Raw genomic sequence first — 19,336 nt, 5'->3', positions numbered from 1 at the left:
TTTTCTTTTTCCTTAACTGATTTATTGAGATATAATTTACATACCATAAAATTCACCCATCTAAAGTGTACAATTCAGTGGCTTTTCATATAACCGCAGAGTTGTTTATCTAGCACTACAATCAATTTTAGAACTTCTTTTTGCCCAAGAAGATCCTCTACTTCTCAGGCATCATCTCCCCAACCCTCCCACCTCAGTAACCTCTGATGTACTTTGTCTCTATGAATCTGCTTATTCTAGATATATCATGTAAATGGAACCATACAGTTATTTGAACTTTTTGTGCCTGGTTTATTTCACATTCATCATGTTATAGCATGTGTCAGAATTTATTCCTTTTTATGGCTGAATAATATTCCATCATACGTATACACCACATTTTGTTTATCTGTTCGTCAGTTCACGGGCACTTGGGTTGTTTCCATCTTTTGGCTGCTGTGAATAATGCTATGATGAGTATCTGAATACAAGTATCTGAGTCCTGTTTTCTTCTGGGTTTATACCCAAGAGTGAAATTGCTGTATCATATGGGAATACTATGATAAGCTTTTGAGGAACCGCCAAACTGTTTTCTACAGTGACTGCATCATTTTGCATTCTGACCAGCAATGTAGAAAGGTTTTCAATATCCACGTCCTTGCCAATACTTGTTATTTTCTGTTTTTGTTTTTGTTTTTTTTAATTATAGCCCTCCTAGTAGGTGTAGTGTTATCTCATTATAGTTTAATTTGCATTTTCCTAATGATTAGTGATATTGAACATGCTTATTGGCCATTTATGAATCTTCTTTGGAGAAAAGTCTATTCAAGTCCTTTGCCCATTTAATAAATTGGGTTGCTTATCTTTTTTGTTGAGTTATAAGAGTTCTTTATATATTCTGGACATTAAACCCTTCTCAGATATATGAATGAAACTTCTTTCATTCTGAAGGTTGTCTTTTCACTTCTTTTAATAATGTTTGTTGATGCACAAAAGGTTTTAATTTAGATGAAGTCCAGTTTATCCATTTTTTTCCTTTTGTTGCTCATGCTTTTGTTGTTATATCTAAGACTCCATTGCCAAATCCAGGGTTTGGAAGATTTCCCATATATTTTCTTCTAAGTGATTCATGTCATATTTATGCCGTTGATTTGTTTTGAGTAAATTTTTGTATATGGTGTAAGGTAGGGGTCCAAATTCATCATTTTGCGTGTGGATATCCAGTTGTCCCAGCACTATTTGTTGAAAAAACTGTTCTTTCCCCATTTGATTGTCTTGTCATCTTTGTTGAACATCAACTGACTGTTAAATATGAGGGTTTTATTTCTGGACTCTCACTTCTGTTCCACTGATCTGAATGTCTATCCTTGTTCTAGCTTTTCTGATTCATTCCTTTGCCATACTTTTATTCTCTTTTTATGATCTCATATAATGGTGCTCATTTAAAGCAAAAAGACAACTGGGAAGGAAGTGACAGAGAGGTGCTGTTTTGAGTTAATATAAGAGCTCTTTTTTCATAGTAATAAATATGTTTATTGGCTCTCAAGAGAGACTTGAAGAGAGGTAAGATGAGTTCTTAAAACAAAGTGTCTGTACTTTGCTAATAATCAGACATGTTCTCTGATGCTAGTATACTGATTATTCCAAAACCGTAAACCTTTATTTAAGAGTGTCTGTGATTCTTACTTTTGCTGGTAAGCAAGACAGACAAAGCTCTACCTTAAACTAGGAGCTGCAGATGGACTTTTTATATTCTTGTAGTTAAATACAATTTAACATTGCAAATTGAAAAGATTCTATACTGTCTACTCCCAGGAATTTACTGCAGTGCTATGCACACAATGGGTACTCAGTAAATGCATGGTAAAAGAATGAATGAACCTTGAAGTAGATTTCTCTTAGTTTCCTATCCAAAATATGTACCAGTATATACACCTTATCAATATAATTTATTTCCCTTTACACGGGCATCAGTCATTTTGATTTTTTCCCAAATAACCTCATGTCCATGTAAGCTAATTTATTTTCGCCGTTATTATAAATTATTTTGTGGCATTTATTTTATACTAATAAATCCATCATGAAGCATCCCACAGTATTCTCTGTGTAGAAATAGGTTTCAGTCGGTTATGAATAGGAATTGAGTCTAGTTGATTGAGAAATGAGTGATAATTCACAGGGGTCTGTGAAAAGAGCTGGCTTCATTAGCTCAGAAGGCATCTCCTGCAGGGGCCACATTTCTACCCAGATGAACGATGGAGCATATGTCTTCTGACTTCCTTTGCTGTCAATAGATCTTCTCTGTCTGTAGTTATACCAAAACTGATGGATCATTTCTTTGAATGGTCTTGTGGTCAGAGTATAGAGAATTGGGTTCAAAGCACTGTTGATAGGCAGAATAAAAATCACTACCCAAGACGTTATGGTACCTGGAAGAGAAAAATGAAATTCCTTGAGTGTTTATGGATCTTTACAAGGTATGGACATACCTTGTCCTGGTTTCCCCACCCCCCCCCCAGCCCCCCACACTGACTTTTGAGTCTTAATTTTTTTCCCCTTGATGTCACATAATTAAATACCAAGTATATATGTGTTTCCAGATGTTTTTCCAGGGTGCCAATGTTTGAGGGAGGAGCTAACACTATCAAAAACCAGGTGTTTTGCTAAGTAGCTTTTCTCGAATACATCAACAAAAGTATTCTATTGGGTAGAAATGTGTTCTACCAAGTGATTATATATTACTCGGATATGATTCCATCTTAGGAAAAACAATATTGTTTAGTATTTAAATCATACCTTTTCAAGTGTTTTAATTATTAGATAGTACATGTAATATTTCTCAGAATATATAGACTCAGCTTTAATTGATTTCTTTTCTGCTATTTATTTGGTTTGAAAAACAGGTATCCATTTTTAGGCTTTTGACTAGATATTTATTTTGGTAAAAACATCTTTGCCTAACCTTATCTTAAAATTACTGCAGTATATATGCAACTACCTAATACTCAGATTTTTATTTAATTTATGCTCTCTTTCCTCTTTTACTTATAAAATGTAAGGCACTATCACGACCAATCATGGGATAAAGCAAAATTAAAGTTGTATGTTTATAAATTTTTAAGGTGTGAATATATATTACAGTATACATACAGTTAACAGGATTTTATACATTTTTTTATTGTGGTAAAATATACATAACATAAACTTTTCCATTTTAACCTTTTTTTTTTTTTTTTAAATAAATTTATTTATTTTGGGTTGCGTTGGGTCTTTGTTGCTGCACACAGGCTTTCTCTAGTTGCAGCGAGCAGGGGCTACGCTTTGCTGTGGTGTGTGGTTTTCTCATTGGGGTGGCTTCTCTTGTTGCGGAGCACGGGCTGTAGGCGTGCAGGCTTCAGTAGTTGTGGCACGCGGGCTCAGTAGTTGTGGCTCCTGGGCTCTAGAGTGCAGGCTCAGTAGTTGTGGCGCACGGGCCTAGTTGCTCTGTGGCATGTGGGATCCTCCCAGACCAGGGCTCAAACCCGTGGCCCCTGCATTGGCAGGCGGACTCTTAACCACTGCGCCACCAGGGAAGCCCCCATTTTAACCATTTTTAAGTGTACAGTTCAGTGGCAATAACTACATTCACATTGTTGTGCAACCCTCACCACCATCCATTTCCAAAACTTTTTCATCTTCCCACACTGAAACTCCGTACCTTTAAACACTACCCACCCCCAACCCTCCTCCCCCTAATCCCTGACAACGCCATTCACAAACTTTTTGTCTCTGTGACTCTGACTACACTAATTACCTGATATAAGTGGAATCATACAGAATCTGTCCTTTTGTGACTGGCTTATTTCAGTAGTGTAATGTTTTCAAAATCTATCCATGTTGTAGCATGTATCAGAATTTCCTCCCTTTAAAGGCTGAATAATAATCCATTGTGTGTATATAACTCATTTGCTTTAAGCATTCGTCCGTTGATGGACCCTTGGGTTGTTTTGCTCCCACATTTTGGCTACTGTGAATAATGCTGTCATGAACATGGGTGTATGAATGTCTGTTTGATTCCCTGCTTTCAATTCTTTTGGGTATATACTCAGGAGTAGGATTGCTGGGTCACATGGTAATCCTATGTTTAAGTTTTTTTTTTTTTTTTTAATTTATTTAAATATGGCTGTGTTGGGTCTTCGTTTCTGTGCGAGGGCTTTCTCTAGTTGCGGCAAGTGGGGGCCACTCTTCATCGCGGTGCGCGGGCCTCTCACTATTGCGGCCTCTCTTGTTGCTGAGCACAGGCTCCAGACGTGCAGGCTCAGTAATTGTGGCTCACGGGCCTAGTTGCTCCGCGGCATGTGGGATCTTCCCAGACCAGGGCTCGAACCCGTGTCCCCTGCATTAGCAGGCAGATTCTCAACCACTGCGCCACCAGGGAAGCCCCTGTTTAAGTTTTTGAGGAACCACCATACTGTTTTCTACAGCAGCTGTGCCATTTTACATTCCTACCAGCACAAGTGTTCCAATTTCTCCACATCCTTGCTGGTACTTGTTATTTTCTGTTTTTGAGAACAGCCATCCTAATGAATGTGACGCGCCTTATTTTTAAATATCAAGAGTGCCTTCTTCTGTCGTCTCTCACACTCTGGGGTAATGTTCCCTAAATTGCTATGTATTTCAGGAAGAAAAATTTCTTATGTTCTAAAAAAAAAAATGAAGTAATTATTTGATAATCATTTTGACCTGTGTTCCTTTCTGGTCATCTTAAGCATGGGATTATCAGAATTTCAACACAGTGAGTATAATTTATTGGAATCATTGTTCCTTTGTTCCCATAGTCACTATGTTTTTTGGCATTTGTGGAAAAAATTGAACACGTGGCAGGCTCCAGCTTGCGCCAGGAGAAGCTGTAGCCCCCGCCATGCTCTGGCTCCAGCCCCCCACCCCTCAAGGCAGCAGCTGCCAGTGACCCAGGAGAAGCCCTGGCTCACATGGGGCTCTGACTCTAGCCCCTTCATCTCCAGCCCCCAAACCCCCACCAAGGCGATGGGCCTGACATGCCGCAGGAAAACCCTTGCCCCTGTTTGTTTCAGATTCAGCTCTCCCACCAAAGCCACTGGGCATGTGCAGACCGCATAGGGGTGCTCCCACATAAGGACACAAATCAAGCTCAGGAAAGGCAACTGTTTTGCCTAATTTCACAGACAAACAGAGAAAGCCAAACAAAATGAGATGACAGAGGAATATTTTCCAAATTAAAGAGCAAGATAAAACCCCAGGAGAAAAACCAAAAGAAGTGGAGATAAGTAATTTACCTAACAAAGAATTTAAAGCAACGGTCATAAAAATGTTCGGCCGCCTTGGGAAAGACCAAGAGGAGCCCACAACTGTAACAAAGAAACAGAAAATGTAAAAGAGAACCAATCAGAGCCGAAGAATACAATAACTGAAATGAAAAATACACTAGAGGGTATCAACAGTAAAGTGTTACAGAAGAATGAAACAGAAGAATCCTTAGCAACCTGGAAGACAGAATAGTGTAAATCACTCAATCAGAATAGCAAAAAGAAAAAAATAACTTAAAAAAAATGAGGATAGTTTAAAGGACCTCAGAGACAGCATCAGGTGTACTAACATTTGCATTATAGGGTTCCCAGAAGGAGAAAAGAGAGAGGAAGGGGGCAAAAAACGTATTTGATTAAACAGTGGCTGAATATTATTTAATTTAACCTGAAGAAGGAAGCACCTGATCCAGGAAGCACATAAAGTCCCAAACAAAATGAACTCAAAGAGATCCACACTAAGACATATAATAATTAAAATGGCAAGAGTTAAAGCGAGAATTTTAAAGGCAGCAAGAGAAAGGCAAAGAGTCACATACAAGGGAAACCCCATAAGGCTACCAGCTGACTTTTCAGCAGAAATTTGCAGGCCAGAAGGGAGTGGCATGATACATTTAAAGTGTTGAAAGAAAGGAAAAAACCTATAACCAAGGATACTGTACCTGGCAATGCTATCATTCAGAATTGAAAGAGCAGCAGCAGCATAGCCCAGTGAGATCACCTCGGTGCTTTGTGGTGACTTACAGGGGCGGGATAGGGAGGGTGGGAGCGAGGCTCAAGATGGGGGGGATGTGGGGACATACGTATGCATGTGGCTGATTCACTTTGTTGTACAACAGAGACTCGCACAGCATTGGGAAGCAATTGTACTCCAATAAAGATGTATTTTTAAAAAAAGAGTTTCCCAACAAGCAAAAACTAAAAAAATTCATCACCACTAAACCAGCCTTACAAGAACCGTTAAGGGGACTTTTTCAAGTGAAAAAAAAAAAGCCGTAATAAAAAGTAAAATATATGAAGGAAAAAAATCTTACTGATAAAGGCAAATATAGAGTAAAGGCAGTGGATCAAGTACTTAAAAGAGCTAGTACTAAGATTAAAACCAAAAGTTTGTAAAATCAAAATCAACTATAGTTACAATAAACAGTTAAGGGATACATATAAAGATGTAAAATACGACACCAAAACAAAACTTCAGGGGGGAATAACAATGTAGAGCTTTTAGAATGCATTTGAACTTAACTATCAGTTTACGTGTGTGTGTGTGTATATATATATATATATATATATATATATATATATATATATATATATGTATATATATATATATACATGTGTATATATATATATATATACATGTATATATATATATATATGGCATGGTAACTACAAACCTTAAAACAACAATAGATACACACACACAAAAGGGAAAGGAACCCAAACATAACACTAAGGAAAATCAAGGGAAGATGCTAAAAGAAGACAAGAACAGAGAAGAACTACAAAAACAACCAGAAAACAAGTAACAAAATGACAATAAGTACATACCTACCAATAACCACTTTAAATGTAAATGGACTAAATGCTCCACTAGAAATACATAGGGTGGCTGAATGGATTAAAAAACAAGCCCCATCTATATGCTAGCTACAAGAGAGTCACTTCAGAGCAAAGATTCACACATACTGAAAGTGAAGAGACGGAAAAAGATATTCCATGCAAATGAAAATGAAAAGAAAGCTGGGTTAGCAATACACATATCAGACAAAATAGACTTTAAAGAGAAGTCTGTAACAAAAGACATAGAAGGGCACTTATATAATGATAAAGGGGTAAACCCAAGAAGAGGATATAACATTTGTAAACATATGTGCACCTAACATAGAAGCACCTAAATATGTAAAGCAAATATTATCAGACATAAAGGGAGAAATTGACAGTATTAGAAGATGGTAGGAGACTTTAATACCCCACACACATCAAGGGCTAGATCATCCAGACAGAAAATCAATAAGGAAACAGTGGCTTTAAGAGACACATTATACCAGTTGGACTTAATAAATATCTACAGAACATTCCATTAAAAACAGGAAATTACACATCCTTTTCAAAAGTGCATACAACATTTTCCAGGATAAATCACATGCTAGGCCACACAACAAGTCTTAGTAAATTTAAGAAGGCTAAAATCATATCAAGCATCTTTTCCAACCACAATAGTATGAAACTAGGAGCCAATTACAGGAAGAAAAGTGGAAAAACACACATGTGTAGACTAAACAACATGCTACTAAAAAACCAATGGGTCAACAAAGAAATCAAAGAGGAAACAAAAAGTTACCTTAAGATGAATGAAAATAGAAACACAACCCTCCAGAATCTATGAGACACAGCAAAAGCAGTTCTAAGAGGGAAGTTTACAGTGATTCAGGGACACCCCAAGAAACAAAAAAATCTCAAATGGACAACCTAACTTTCTAACGAAAGGAACTAGAAAAAGAACAAACAAGGCCCAAGGTTAGTAGAAGGAAGGAAGTAATAAAGATCAGAGCAGAAAGAAATGAGATAGAGACTAAAAAGTAGTCAAAAAGATCAGTGAAACTAAGAGTTCGTTTTTTGAAAAGATAAAATATTGCTAAATCTTTAGGCAGACTCATCAAGAAAAAAAAGAGAAGGGATCAAAATAAATAAAATTAGAAATGAAAAAGTAGAAGTTACAACTGATATCACAGAAGAACAAACAATCATCAGAGAATACTACTAACAGTTATATGTCAACAAATTGGACAACTTACAAGAAATGGATAAATTCCTAGGAACATAAAAACTTATAAGAGTAATCAGGAAGAAATATGGAAAAAGGTATTCCATGCAAATGGAAATCAAAAGAAAGCCAGAGCAGCAATACTCATATCAGACAAAACAGACTTTAAATGGAAGACTGTTATAAGAGACAAAGACTGACACTACATAATGATCAAGGGATCAATGCAAGAAAAGGATATAGCAATTATAAATGTATATGCATCCAACATAGAATCACCTAAATATATAAGGCAAATATTAACGGACAGATTTTTTATTTCTTTACAGGAAGAAAAAATTCATACCTGGTATTTCTACCTGAAGCAATGAGAGAAATTTCAGTATAAAGATGGGTATCCAGCATAATGCATCGGTAAATACAATAAAGAAAAAACGTTTGGCAAGGATCATCTCTTTCCTAACTTGATTCCGTACTTTGGTTGCTGTTATGGCACTTTGATGGATGCTGTAAAACATGCTTCCATATGAAAAAACTATGATGATAAATGCTGCTAAGTTAATACCTATGAAGAACACAAAGATGATGATTAATGAATAAGAACATTCTTTCAGAACAAGCAAACATACCCTTAGCTGTTATTGTAAAGGAGAAGATACAAAGACCACAATGTGTTTTTTGTTCTTTGTAAGAATTACTAAGGCACAAAAATCATTAATTAAAAAATTTAAATATTGTTGAAGCTATAAGAATGATGAAATGTTTAATTTTAAAATGGCATATTAAAATTAGATTATAGTGATTCAATGACTATCTTGGGCTTATTAAATTAATCTGTCTTGTGTTAATTTTTTTGGTAATTCAATTACTTTGTTATATTTTGAGAATATTTTTCACAAGAGGGCATACTTGGTTGTCTGCTCCCAAGCCAAAGACTTGTGTGGCTACTTTGAATTTGTTCATATTATAAAGGCAAAGAGTTAAAATATGTTTTGCTTAGTATTATTAGGGTGATTGCATGAAATGCAAGTGTTTAGCATCTTGTCTTTTATTAAAGTGTATCATATAAGAATTAATATGATGAAGTGGTAATTTAGAAAAAATAATCCCTTTAGGGGATTCTGATACAATCCACCCTCAATGTCCATTCTGGTTAGAAGATCTGAAATAGAAAGTTGTAAATATTAAAAGGCATAATGAGATTCAGATTGTGATTTATTCTAGCATTTGAATGAAAGGGCTTCTAATACAGAGTTTCTTACCGAGAAAAATGGCCACTGAATAAATCTGGGCTCCAATACTTTCTGTATCTTCTGAATGAAGAGGGAAGCATACCCCATTGGTGCCGTAGTAATTTTTGAAAAATTCCTTATTGCTCAGTGGAATGAAAGCCACGATAAAACCGATAATCCAAATGAGAATCAAAACTGTAATGGTTCTGCATTTTCCAGGTCTTAAACATCTGAAAGGATATACAATACAGATATATTTTTCCACTGTCAGAAATGTTAAAAGTAACACTGATACTTCTGTGGACAGAATGGCCAGGGACCCCAGAAGCTGGCAATGAATACTCTCCATCCACAGCTGTGCGTGCTTGTTGTATTCTCCTCGAAACTTCAGGTCAAAGGCTCCGATCAGAAACAAATAGATTCCCATCAGGCAGTCGGCACCTACAGGGATCAGTGAATTTCACAAATTTAGAGAAATAAATAGGTAAGATGGAGTTATCATTAAGCAGAAATTTAAAAAAAATTTATTTATCTATTTATTTTTGGCTGCATTGGGTCTTCGTTGCTGCGCGCGGGCTTTCTCTAGTTGCGGCGAGCGGGGGCTACTCTTCGTTGCGGTGCGCGGGCTTCTCATCGCGGTGGCTTCTCTTGTTGCGGAGCATGGGCTCTAGGCAGGTGGGCTTCAGTAGTTGTGGCTCGAGGGCTGTCGAGCACAGGCTCAGCAGTTGTGGTGCACAGACCTGGTTGCTCTGCGGCATGTGGAATCTTCCCGGGCCAGGGCTCCAACCCGTGTCCCCTGCATTGGCAGGCGGATTCTTAACCACTGTGCCACCAGGGAAGCCCCAGAAATATTTTTAATATTAGCCCCAAATAGCCAAGTTCCTTCTATCTTGGGGGCGGGGGAGGGAAGTTTTATTCTAAGAGTTCATTTATGGTTAAGGACCACTTCATCAACTCTCCCTGCTAAGCATTCTTACAGCATCCTCTGCAGCCAATTATGTAATCATTCCTCTGTTTTTGTCTAACACACAGTCTGTAAGAGCAGGGATCTTGTCTGTTTTGTTTTCTGTTCTAGTCCCATCACCTAGCAGTGCTGAGTAAATGAGTAAAATGCATGAGCATTCAATTAGGGACAAGATCGAGATGTTATAATTTGGTTCATCTCTTCCATGGAAATTCTCCCAGCTTAAGAAACTTAAGTCATTCAAAATCCCAGAGAAAGTAATCCAGAAGTTGCTATGACAGAGTAATGACTATGAATTTTGAGGTCTGTCATTTTGAAGATGTGAATAATTATGAAGTGCCCTGTAGTCAGTATAATTCTGAGGGGCTTAAATGACTCACCCAGGGGTGGTTGAAGAAAAACTGTTCTCTCTGATTTTTTTCTTCCCATCTGAACATCTTTCTCTGTCTCTTTTCAGACTCCTCCATCCCCCACATCAGCTGTTAATGTGATACACTTCTTGGTGTATTTGCTTTTTTAGCAAATATTACATATCAGAGAGTAGGTGAGATTTTTTTTTTGACCGCGCAAGCATTCTATACAACGATCCTAAAGTCACATCACCGTATACATCGTAAGGCTGGCCCTAATCTTTAAACACCGAGGTTATATTCTAGCCTTTATCAGGGAAATTGAGCAAACTCAAAATTGTGTAGCTAACAATACAAAGTAGTAAGCCATTTCTGAGTTCTGTTTCTTGGGTAGCTTGCAATGAAAAGACAGTTCGACAGTATACTTTGAGTGAGGGCGAGGGTAAGATATGGCACAGCACTTGTAAAGAAGTAGAACATCATATAGATTGATGCTTGCTTGAGGGAGTATGGGTAAATTATAGGCCACTTGACCAAGATTATAAACACCTTGAGGACTGGTTTCTTGCTTTTATTTAATTAATTAATTTATTTTTGTATTCCTCATTTAACATAATACCTTGCAATCATGTTTCAAAAACTTAAAAAATTTAATACTACCTAAAACACTTTCTTATTTAAATATTTCAAATTATGAATGGAAAAGACTGTAGAAGCTCAGAGACTGGAAAAACAACGTTTGAAGTCAGCATCCATGAACTGGACATTCAAACAAGGAATAAACACAGCTCTGGAACCATGAAAGGGTCCAATTTGATTATAGTAAAAGATTTTACATGCTTTGATAAAATATTACTATTTTATTAAATAATAAAGATATTATTTATAATATATTATAATTTAAAATAAATTATTTAATAATATTAAATTCGCTTTCTTCTTCCTTCAGAGAAGAAAGCAAATGAACAAAAGCTTCTTTATGAGAAAAAAATTAATGAATGAGCCCTTCATTAATCTGTGTAAGGTGACTGAGTTTTCTTATTTTAAAAACTTATTTTCTTTCTTATCGCTGAAGTAATTTTATTTTCATTGTAGCGAACATGAAAACAACATATAAGCAAAGGGGAGAAATTTAAAAAATCTCATAATTCTACCGCTCTCGTTACTTATTGTCTAATAGCAACGCTTTCATATATTTTGAAACTGTAATTCCTCTTCAGCCAGGAAATACTCACAGCAGAGGGAAATGATTGACATGGCATGCAGCTTGTTCTCAGATCTGATATAAGGTCGCATACAGATGACAAAGATGTTTCCAAAGCACGTAACTGCAGACACAACCCAGACGAATACTCTCTGAATAATGCTCGCCAAGAGATCCTCTAAAGATGAGATTCCGTCAGTGTTTGGTTTACAGCTGCGAACATGCGGTGCATAACCACAGTACTGGAACTTCTTAAAATAGCTGATGTGCAAAGAGAAGGGAAAAGAAGATTTTAAACTGAAGTCAGTGTCACTCTACATCAATATCTATTTTCTACATTCTCTCAGTAGAAAGAAAACATCTTAATATGAGACTCAGAGGAATGGATGTAAAACATTAGGGATACTGAAGATTTAACCTTAAGTTTAATTCTCATTAACTTGGTTTTTAAAAGAATGTGTGGGTGAGAGCCGCAAAAAGGCGTAATAAACATACAAGTGTTAGACATGTCTTAGAATATAAATCAAATGTTAGCATGTGCTCAGGACAATCCACCCAAGGAAACTTGTTACTGGGTTTTCAGTGTTTAGTGCACGTGTTAATAAATCCACCGTTACATAACTCCTATGGTTGCTGCAACTGATTTTCCTTTTTCAAACCCAGGGGAAGAGAATTTGTCCTCTGTGCTCCTATGGCTTTTCTAGTATAGAATTTGTGTGATCTGTAGCTACTTGCTAACATGCTTATCCTCACACTAGAGTTTGGTACATAATAGGGTGTTCGATAAATATGTGTTGAGTGAATTCTTTCATCAGTAGAGAGACCTCCCTTGTTAATAAAACACCACCGGGATAATCAGTAATTACTACTGTGCTACCACCAACACCAGCACCGTTTACTGAGCACCTCCCAAGTATCAAGAATAACTTCTCAAATCAGCTCCATGAGGTTGATGTCAGTATCACCATAGAAGAAGATGACTCTTCAATGGAGGCAAATTATCTGCTAGGAAATTTTCTAATAAATGCAGAAATTAGGATTTAAATTAGATCTCTTTGCCCCTAAAGCGACGTACTCTGGCAAAAAATATAAGTGATCTTTATAGTATAAGGAGTTGTAGTAATACAAGATAAAAACTTGACAATTACAGTATATTGTCCTGTTGTTTAACTCTTGCTGCCTGGATCCCAGGATCTGCCATGGTTTCTGCCCAATTCAGTTCTGCTCCTTGAGTTGTTTCTTGGGTTTTGTGACCTACACCATTTTCTGCCAATAAACTCTGCTTTGCTTAGTTTAGTCAGAGTGTTTTATGTTGTGTGCAACCAAGGAAACTTTTATAAGCATGCTGTCTGAGGAATTATGGAAAAAAAAACCCCAGTATCCTCTGTTAGATTTAAAATACAAGCAAGATTATAGAGTGGTGGTGACTGCCATGACACTTTCTAAATTATTGGGAATTAATTACCTTGGCATGGAGACCATTCTAATATATTTCATATATATACTGCTATATATTACATTCAATTAAAGAAAATGTTTCTGAAGCATGTAATTGATGGCATGATGAGACACACTGTTTGAATAAAAGATTTTTCATGGTTTACCATTTTATCCGTACACCCTTGCACATCATGCCCTGACATTGTGGGCAATTTTCACTGAGGAGGATTTCTCTCTTCCCTTCCTCCATTTACATGAATTATTTGTAATTATTTTATGTTGTTTATGTAACTTCTTCATCTGGTCACATTTGTGCCATGTGCACAAATTACTAGCTGAGTGGACAAACATGACTATCAGTGAGTGGCATCAGGGCTCGGGAGAGTTTACAAGCCTGAGTGGGTTCCCTCCACACTACTGCTGTCTGACATTCAGACAAAACTCCTTTCATTCTGCCAGACCATGGAAAACTAAAAATCACCCCACCCAATACCAACGCTTTAAGAGTTAATTATTGTTTAGGCAAATTAATCAGTAGAAAATGTTAATAGATTGGATGCATTGGGTATGGAGGTATTAGCACAATACATGTGGAAACGTGAAAGACTAAAATCAAGGTGAAGAACAAGAAAAAACATCTGCTTACATGTGAGAGAGATTCGTGAGAGGTCTAAACATCCTTTGTTGGATATTTGAAATTTCAATTCCTTCTAGGCTGCTAAAAATATCAAATTAATTATCAAAAAAATATGTTATGCAGGGTATAATAAAAGTAGTTTTTGTGATGGACAGTTTAATAAAATGCTGTTAGTTAACACTTATTCGGTACCAAACATTCATACTTAACCTTCCCTAGGCACTTCCCCAACTCCTTTAAAAATTTTTTTATTAAAAAATTTTTTTTATTGAATGAAATATTCTTTAAATTCTACAGTGCTTTACAATTTTCAAAAGTTTCACACACATGATTTCATATGATCCCATAATAACCCATTTTTTTCTCTCCAATGCCTTTTTGATTCTGCTATTTATATGTATATATCCTGCTTATTTGAATTTTTTGTCTTCTAATAGTGAGTGGAATAATGTTTTTTGCATAGTAACTACTCAATATATATTTTTGAAATAAATGAACAAGCATTATCTTTTAGACAATATTGCAATAGCAGAGGCATTTTACATTCTTGAAGTTTTTCTAATAATTTTAAATTATAAATGTTTTTCTACTAAAACGCCATTTTACTGAGGGAACACTTAAAAGAACTGAAGCTTACCTTCTTAAGGCAATTCTTAGATGCTAACATAATTTGTGTGTGTGTGTTGCAAGTAATGACTTATATCATCTAGAACATTCCATCTTGGGATAACGATGGCTGTAATAAATTCTTAGATACCCAGTGCTAATGAAGGAATAAATATGCATAGATGTCTTCAGAGGAACAAGCAAACAATCCAATATAAGCTTCTGGTGATTACAGAAATATATGAAATGATTAATCATTATCTAATTTGTAGCTTATAAATACGAAAGATTAAACTAATAGCTATCTGTTTGTAGCCCAGCAAGCACTCATCTTATATGTTTTTCTGGAGTTTAACCAATACCTGGGACTAAAGCTTCTGATTTGAGATCCTATCAATCTTATTTTATAGAATTTATTAGCTATTAGTATGCAAATAAAAATTACATCATGAAACTATCCCCACAGGTGTATACTTACAGAGATTTGAGTTTGACAAGGTAATCAAATTGGTTTGCTTGAATTTTCTGGATTGGGTTATAGGAAAGATTCCTGTTTTAAAAAAAGAGCAGCAATAGGTCAATACTTAAAAAGTATTTGAGTAAAGAGAAAGTGTGTCTCTTGACTTAGGGTTACTTTTAAACAGTAACAAAAAAAGTACAACAATGTCACTTGACCCCTAGGGCTCGTTGGACATTCAAATGGATTAATGGAAACAGAATTCTTAGGCCAGTGCACGGCTGTCAGTAAGTGCGTTAGTGACAGAGCTGAGAGAACGTAAGCGTGAAGGTGGGGAGGTCCAGAGACGGTCCCACCAGGGGAGCAGCAGGGTACCCAAAGGGAAGCCACACCACTTCAGGTTTTGCCTATTATCAGGTGTGGTTTAAATGAAAGAAAGAAGAATCTCATTTAGTCAAAACTTGAATTAGTGAAATCACATTGAATGCTTTTTACAATAAATCATGTCAAAGAGTGGCATATTGTGTTAGCAATTTGTGAGGCATGAAATGAAAAGTAAAAGGCTCTATAGTTAGAAACAAAGAAACAGAGGTCAGAGTGACAGTGTAGCTGAGTGTAAATGGAGAAAATTTCAGAATCTTTGCACAACAACACCTTGAAACAAGAATTGTTGATTAAAGGGATCTTCTCAGGGCAGGTTCACTTTTTAAGAAATTTATTGCAGATTAGACCATTAGTTGGGTGGGGGAGGGGCGGTGACTACAGAAAGAAGGGAAGAGAGGAAGGATGACAATAAGAAGAAATGTGTTGTATGAAAGAAGGGAAGGGGACTCAACAATCTATGAACAGAAGGAAACGACCTTAGCATAATAAAAGCCATATAGGAAAGCCACAGTGAGCGTCATAGCCAATGATGAAAGGCCGAAAGCTTTTCCTCTAAAATCAGTAAGAAGATAAGGATGCCCACTTTTGCCATTTCTATTCAACATACTACTGGAAGTCCTAGCCAGAGCAATTAGGCAAGAAATAAAAGGCATCCAAATTGCGAAGGGAGAAGTAAAATTATCTCTGTTCACAGATGACATGATTTTATGTGAATAAAACCCTAATGATTTCACACATGCATACACACAAAAACTGTCAGAACTATTATAATAAACAAATTCAACAAAATTGCCATATGTGAAACCAACACATAATAATCAAACAATAATCAATAATCAAATGCATTTCTATACACTAACCATGAGCAATCCATAAAGAAAATTAAGAAAATGATTCCATTTACAATAGCATCAAAAGAACAAAGTACTTAGGAATAAACTGAATAAAGGTGAAAGACTTGCACTTTGAAAACAAAATGTTGCTGAAAGAAATTAAAGAAGACAGCAGTTAAAGAAGACATTCTGTGTTTTGGGACTGGAAGACTTAATATTGTTAAGATGTTAATACTACCCAAAGCAATCTACAGATTCAGTGTAATCTCTGTCAAAATCCCAATGATTTTTTTTTTTTTGCATAAATGGAAAAATCCATCCCAAAATTCGTATGGAATCTCAAGGGAACCTGAATATCTAAGACAACCTTGAAAAAGAAGAACAAAGTTGGAGGTCTCACTTCCTGATTCAAAACTTACTACAAAGCTACAGTAGTCAAAACAGTGTGGTGCTGGCTAAAAGATAGTTGTATAGAACAATGGAATAGAATGGAGAGCCCAGGAACAAGCCTTTGTATATATAGTCAAATAATTTTTAAAATGTGCCAAGATTGTTCAATGGGGAAAGGACAATCTTTTCAACAAATAGTGCTGTTAAAACCAGATAAATATCCACATGAAAAAAAAAAAAAAAGAGCTTAGACCCTTAGCTTCCACCGTGTACAGAATTAACTCAAAATGGGTCAAAGGACTAAATAGAAAAGATAAAACTTTAAAACTCTTAGAAGAAGTCATAAGAGAAAAGCTTCATGATTTTGGATTATGCAATGACTTCTTGTATGTGATACCAAAAACACAGGTAACAAAAGAAAAAAAAAAACAAGAATTGGACTACATCTAAATCAAAACATTTGTGCATCAGAAAACACTGTCAACAGAGTGAAAAGGCAACCTACAGAATGGGAGCATACATTTGTAAATCATATATCTGAAAATGATTTAATATCTAAAATATATACACTCCTACAACTTAACAACAAAAACCCAAACAACCCAGTTTAAAAGCGGGCAAAAGACTTGAATAGGTATTCTCTAAAGAAGTTACACGAATGGCCAATAAGCACATGAAAAGATGCTCAACATCATTAATCATTAGAGAAATGCAAATCAAATCCACAATGAAACACCATTTCACATCCATTAGATTGGCGATTATCAAAAAATATAAAATAACAAGTGTTGTTAAAGAGGTGGAGAAATTAGAATCCTTGTGCACTGATAGTGGGAATATAAAATAGTGTAGCCACTATGCAAAAGAGTATGGTGTTTCCTTTAAAAATTAAAAATAGAGTTACCATATGATCCAGTAATTCTACTTCTGGGGTTATATATCCAAAGAATTGAAAACAAGCTCTTGAACAGATATTTGTACACCCACATTCATAGCAGCACTACTCATAGCAGCTAAAAGGTGGAAGCCACCCAAGTGTCCACCAATGGATGAATGGATAAATGCCATGTGGTACTTACATACAGCGGATTATTATTCAGAATGATAATATTCAGAACTTCTGACACATGCTACAACCTGTGGATGAACCTTGAGGTCATTATGCTAAGTGGAATAAGTAAGTCATAAAAGGACAAATATGTATGATTCCACTGATTTATGAGTTACTTAGAGATGCCAAATTCATAGAACCAGAACAGAGTGATGGATGCTGGAGGGGCAGGGGTTGATGGGGAGTTAGTGTTTGATATGTATGGAGTTTCAGTTTGGAAAGATGGAAAAGTTCTAGAGATGGATGGTGGTGATGGTTGCACAACAATGTGAATGAAGTTAATGCCACAGTTGTACACTTACAAATGGTTAAAATGGTAAATATACATACTTATGTATATTTTAATCACAATTTTTAAAAGTAAAATAAAAAATAAAGATACAAAATTCGTATCAGTCTTACAACTGTGAGAGCTCCTTCAGATCCTTAAAGACAAGTGGTGAAAGATTTTCAATCTTATTACTTCCTAAATCCCTAGGGAAACAATTGCAAATGTCATATTATTTCCTTAAGACTTTACTCATAGTTCTGTAATTTATTAAAAAACCATTAGACAACTTTCAAACAATGCCATTAGTGAGTTATATTAATTAATAGAAGTCAAAACTTTAAAAAGGGAGTGAGATGGTAAAAGATAAAAATATTTTATTCCATTTTATTGCTCACTCAGAGACAGTACTTGGTGGTATTTGATCTAGTTCTAATAGATGCAATTTCCTAATTCAATTAATATATGTGTTGTGCCCATCTTCCTTTCTCTTCTTCCTCCCCTTCCTCCCTCCCTCCCTCCCTTCCTTCCTTTGCTAAAGTAGGAATATGGTTTGGAACCTTAATTTTTTCCTTTGCTTGGGGGTATTATAATTTTCAACTGGAAGTGGATTATTTCAGTTTCCAGTTTCTTCCACAGCTGATATACACCGGATCTCATACACACCTGGGGCAGGATATTTCGTATGTTACTTCATGTACATATAGAGGTTGGGCTGCCTAAAGTGGTATGAACTTGTAGCTTAGCTGTGAGAAGATTTCGGACAGTAGCAGCTCTTACGGTAGCTTTGACAGCGGCAACTCTCATGAGAAAGGCCTCAGATTCTTCTACACAAGGCAATCTTTCAATAGGCTTGAGTTCTTCAATGTCATCAAGAGATACTAAGAGAAAGCCTAACCGCTTTCCCTGTGCATCTCCAAATCCTATTAGTTGCTACAGGGAGAAGCACGGGAATAGATCTATTCGTTATTGCAGTGCTTATAAATCAAAAGTTAGGTTATTCAACTTGCAAGGGCAAGATAGATTTAGACGGAGTTTTTAAAACTAAAAAGTAGCTAATATAATCAATACTATAAATGTCTTTGCTGTAAATGTTTTATTTTTATACTGTAAACTGAACCTTGACGCTGTTTTTGTTATTTATGTTTTCATGGGTGAATTGTCTGTGAAGATAGATGGTCTGATTTGACAACCAAAGGAATGTTTCTAAAATTTCATCCCTTTCTTAAAATCCTTCAGTAGCTCATTGTTGCATAGAAGATAAAATCAAAACATCTTAGTGTGATATAAAAAAGCCTTTAAATATCTTGCCACTGTCTAGCTTTCCAGCTCAGTTTCCTACCACTTTCTACTCAGTCAAAATGACTTTCACCAGGGCCTGAAGGCACCTCAGTAT

General features: G+C 36.0%; 1 protein-coding gene across 5 annotated transcripts in view; it reads right to left on the bottom strand.

Moving 5' to 3' along the window:
* Positions 1–2,106: 2,106 nt before the first annotated feature.
* The window catches only part of RXFP1 (relaxin family peptide receptor 1), a 109,516-nt gene continuing 92,286 nt past the window's right edge, over positions 2,107–19,336 (bottom strand). For 4 of the 5 annotated variants that reach the window (XM_068542026.1, XM_068542023.1, XM_068542024.1 and 1 more), the window contains 7 exons: positions 18,075–18,146; positions 14,976–15,047; positions 13,901–13,972; positions 11,846–12,075; positions 9,327–9,737; positions 8,411–8,629; positions 2,107–2,408 (listed from right to left, as the gene is read on the bottom strand). In XM_068542026.1, the coding sequence (XP_068398127.1) occupies positions 2,107–2,408; positions 8,411–8,629; positions 9,327–9,737; positions 11,846–12,075; positions 13,901–13,972; positions 14,976–15,047; positions 18,075–18,146 (1,378 nt within the window). The remainder of the gene's footprint in view (positions 2,409–8,410; positions 8,630–9,326; positions 9,738–11,845; positions 12,076–13,900; positions 13,973–14,975; positions 15,048–18,074; positions 18,147–19,336) is intronic. The other variant, XM_068542027.1, reaches the window with a different exon arrangement.

The sequence above is a fragment of the Eschrichtius robustus genome, chromosome 4 (assembly GCF_028021215.1).
Source record: "Eschrichtius robustus isolate mEscRob2 chromosome 4, mEscRob2.pri, whole genome shotgun sequence".
NCBI classification, from domain to species: domain Eukaryota; kingdom Metazoa; phylum Chordata; class Mammalia; order Artiodactyla; family Eschrichtiidae; genus Eschrichtius; species Eschrichtius robustus.
The sequence above is the reverse complement of the archived record's forward strand: the minus strand, read 5'-3'. Positions and strand labels throughout refer to the sequence as shown.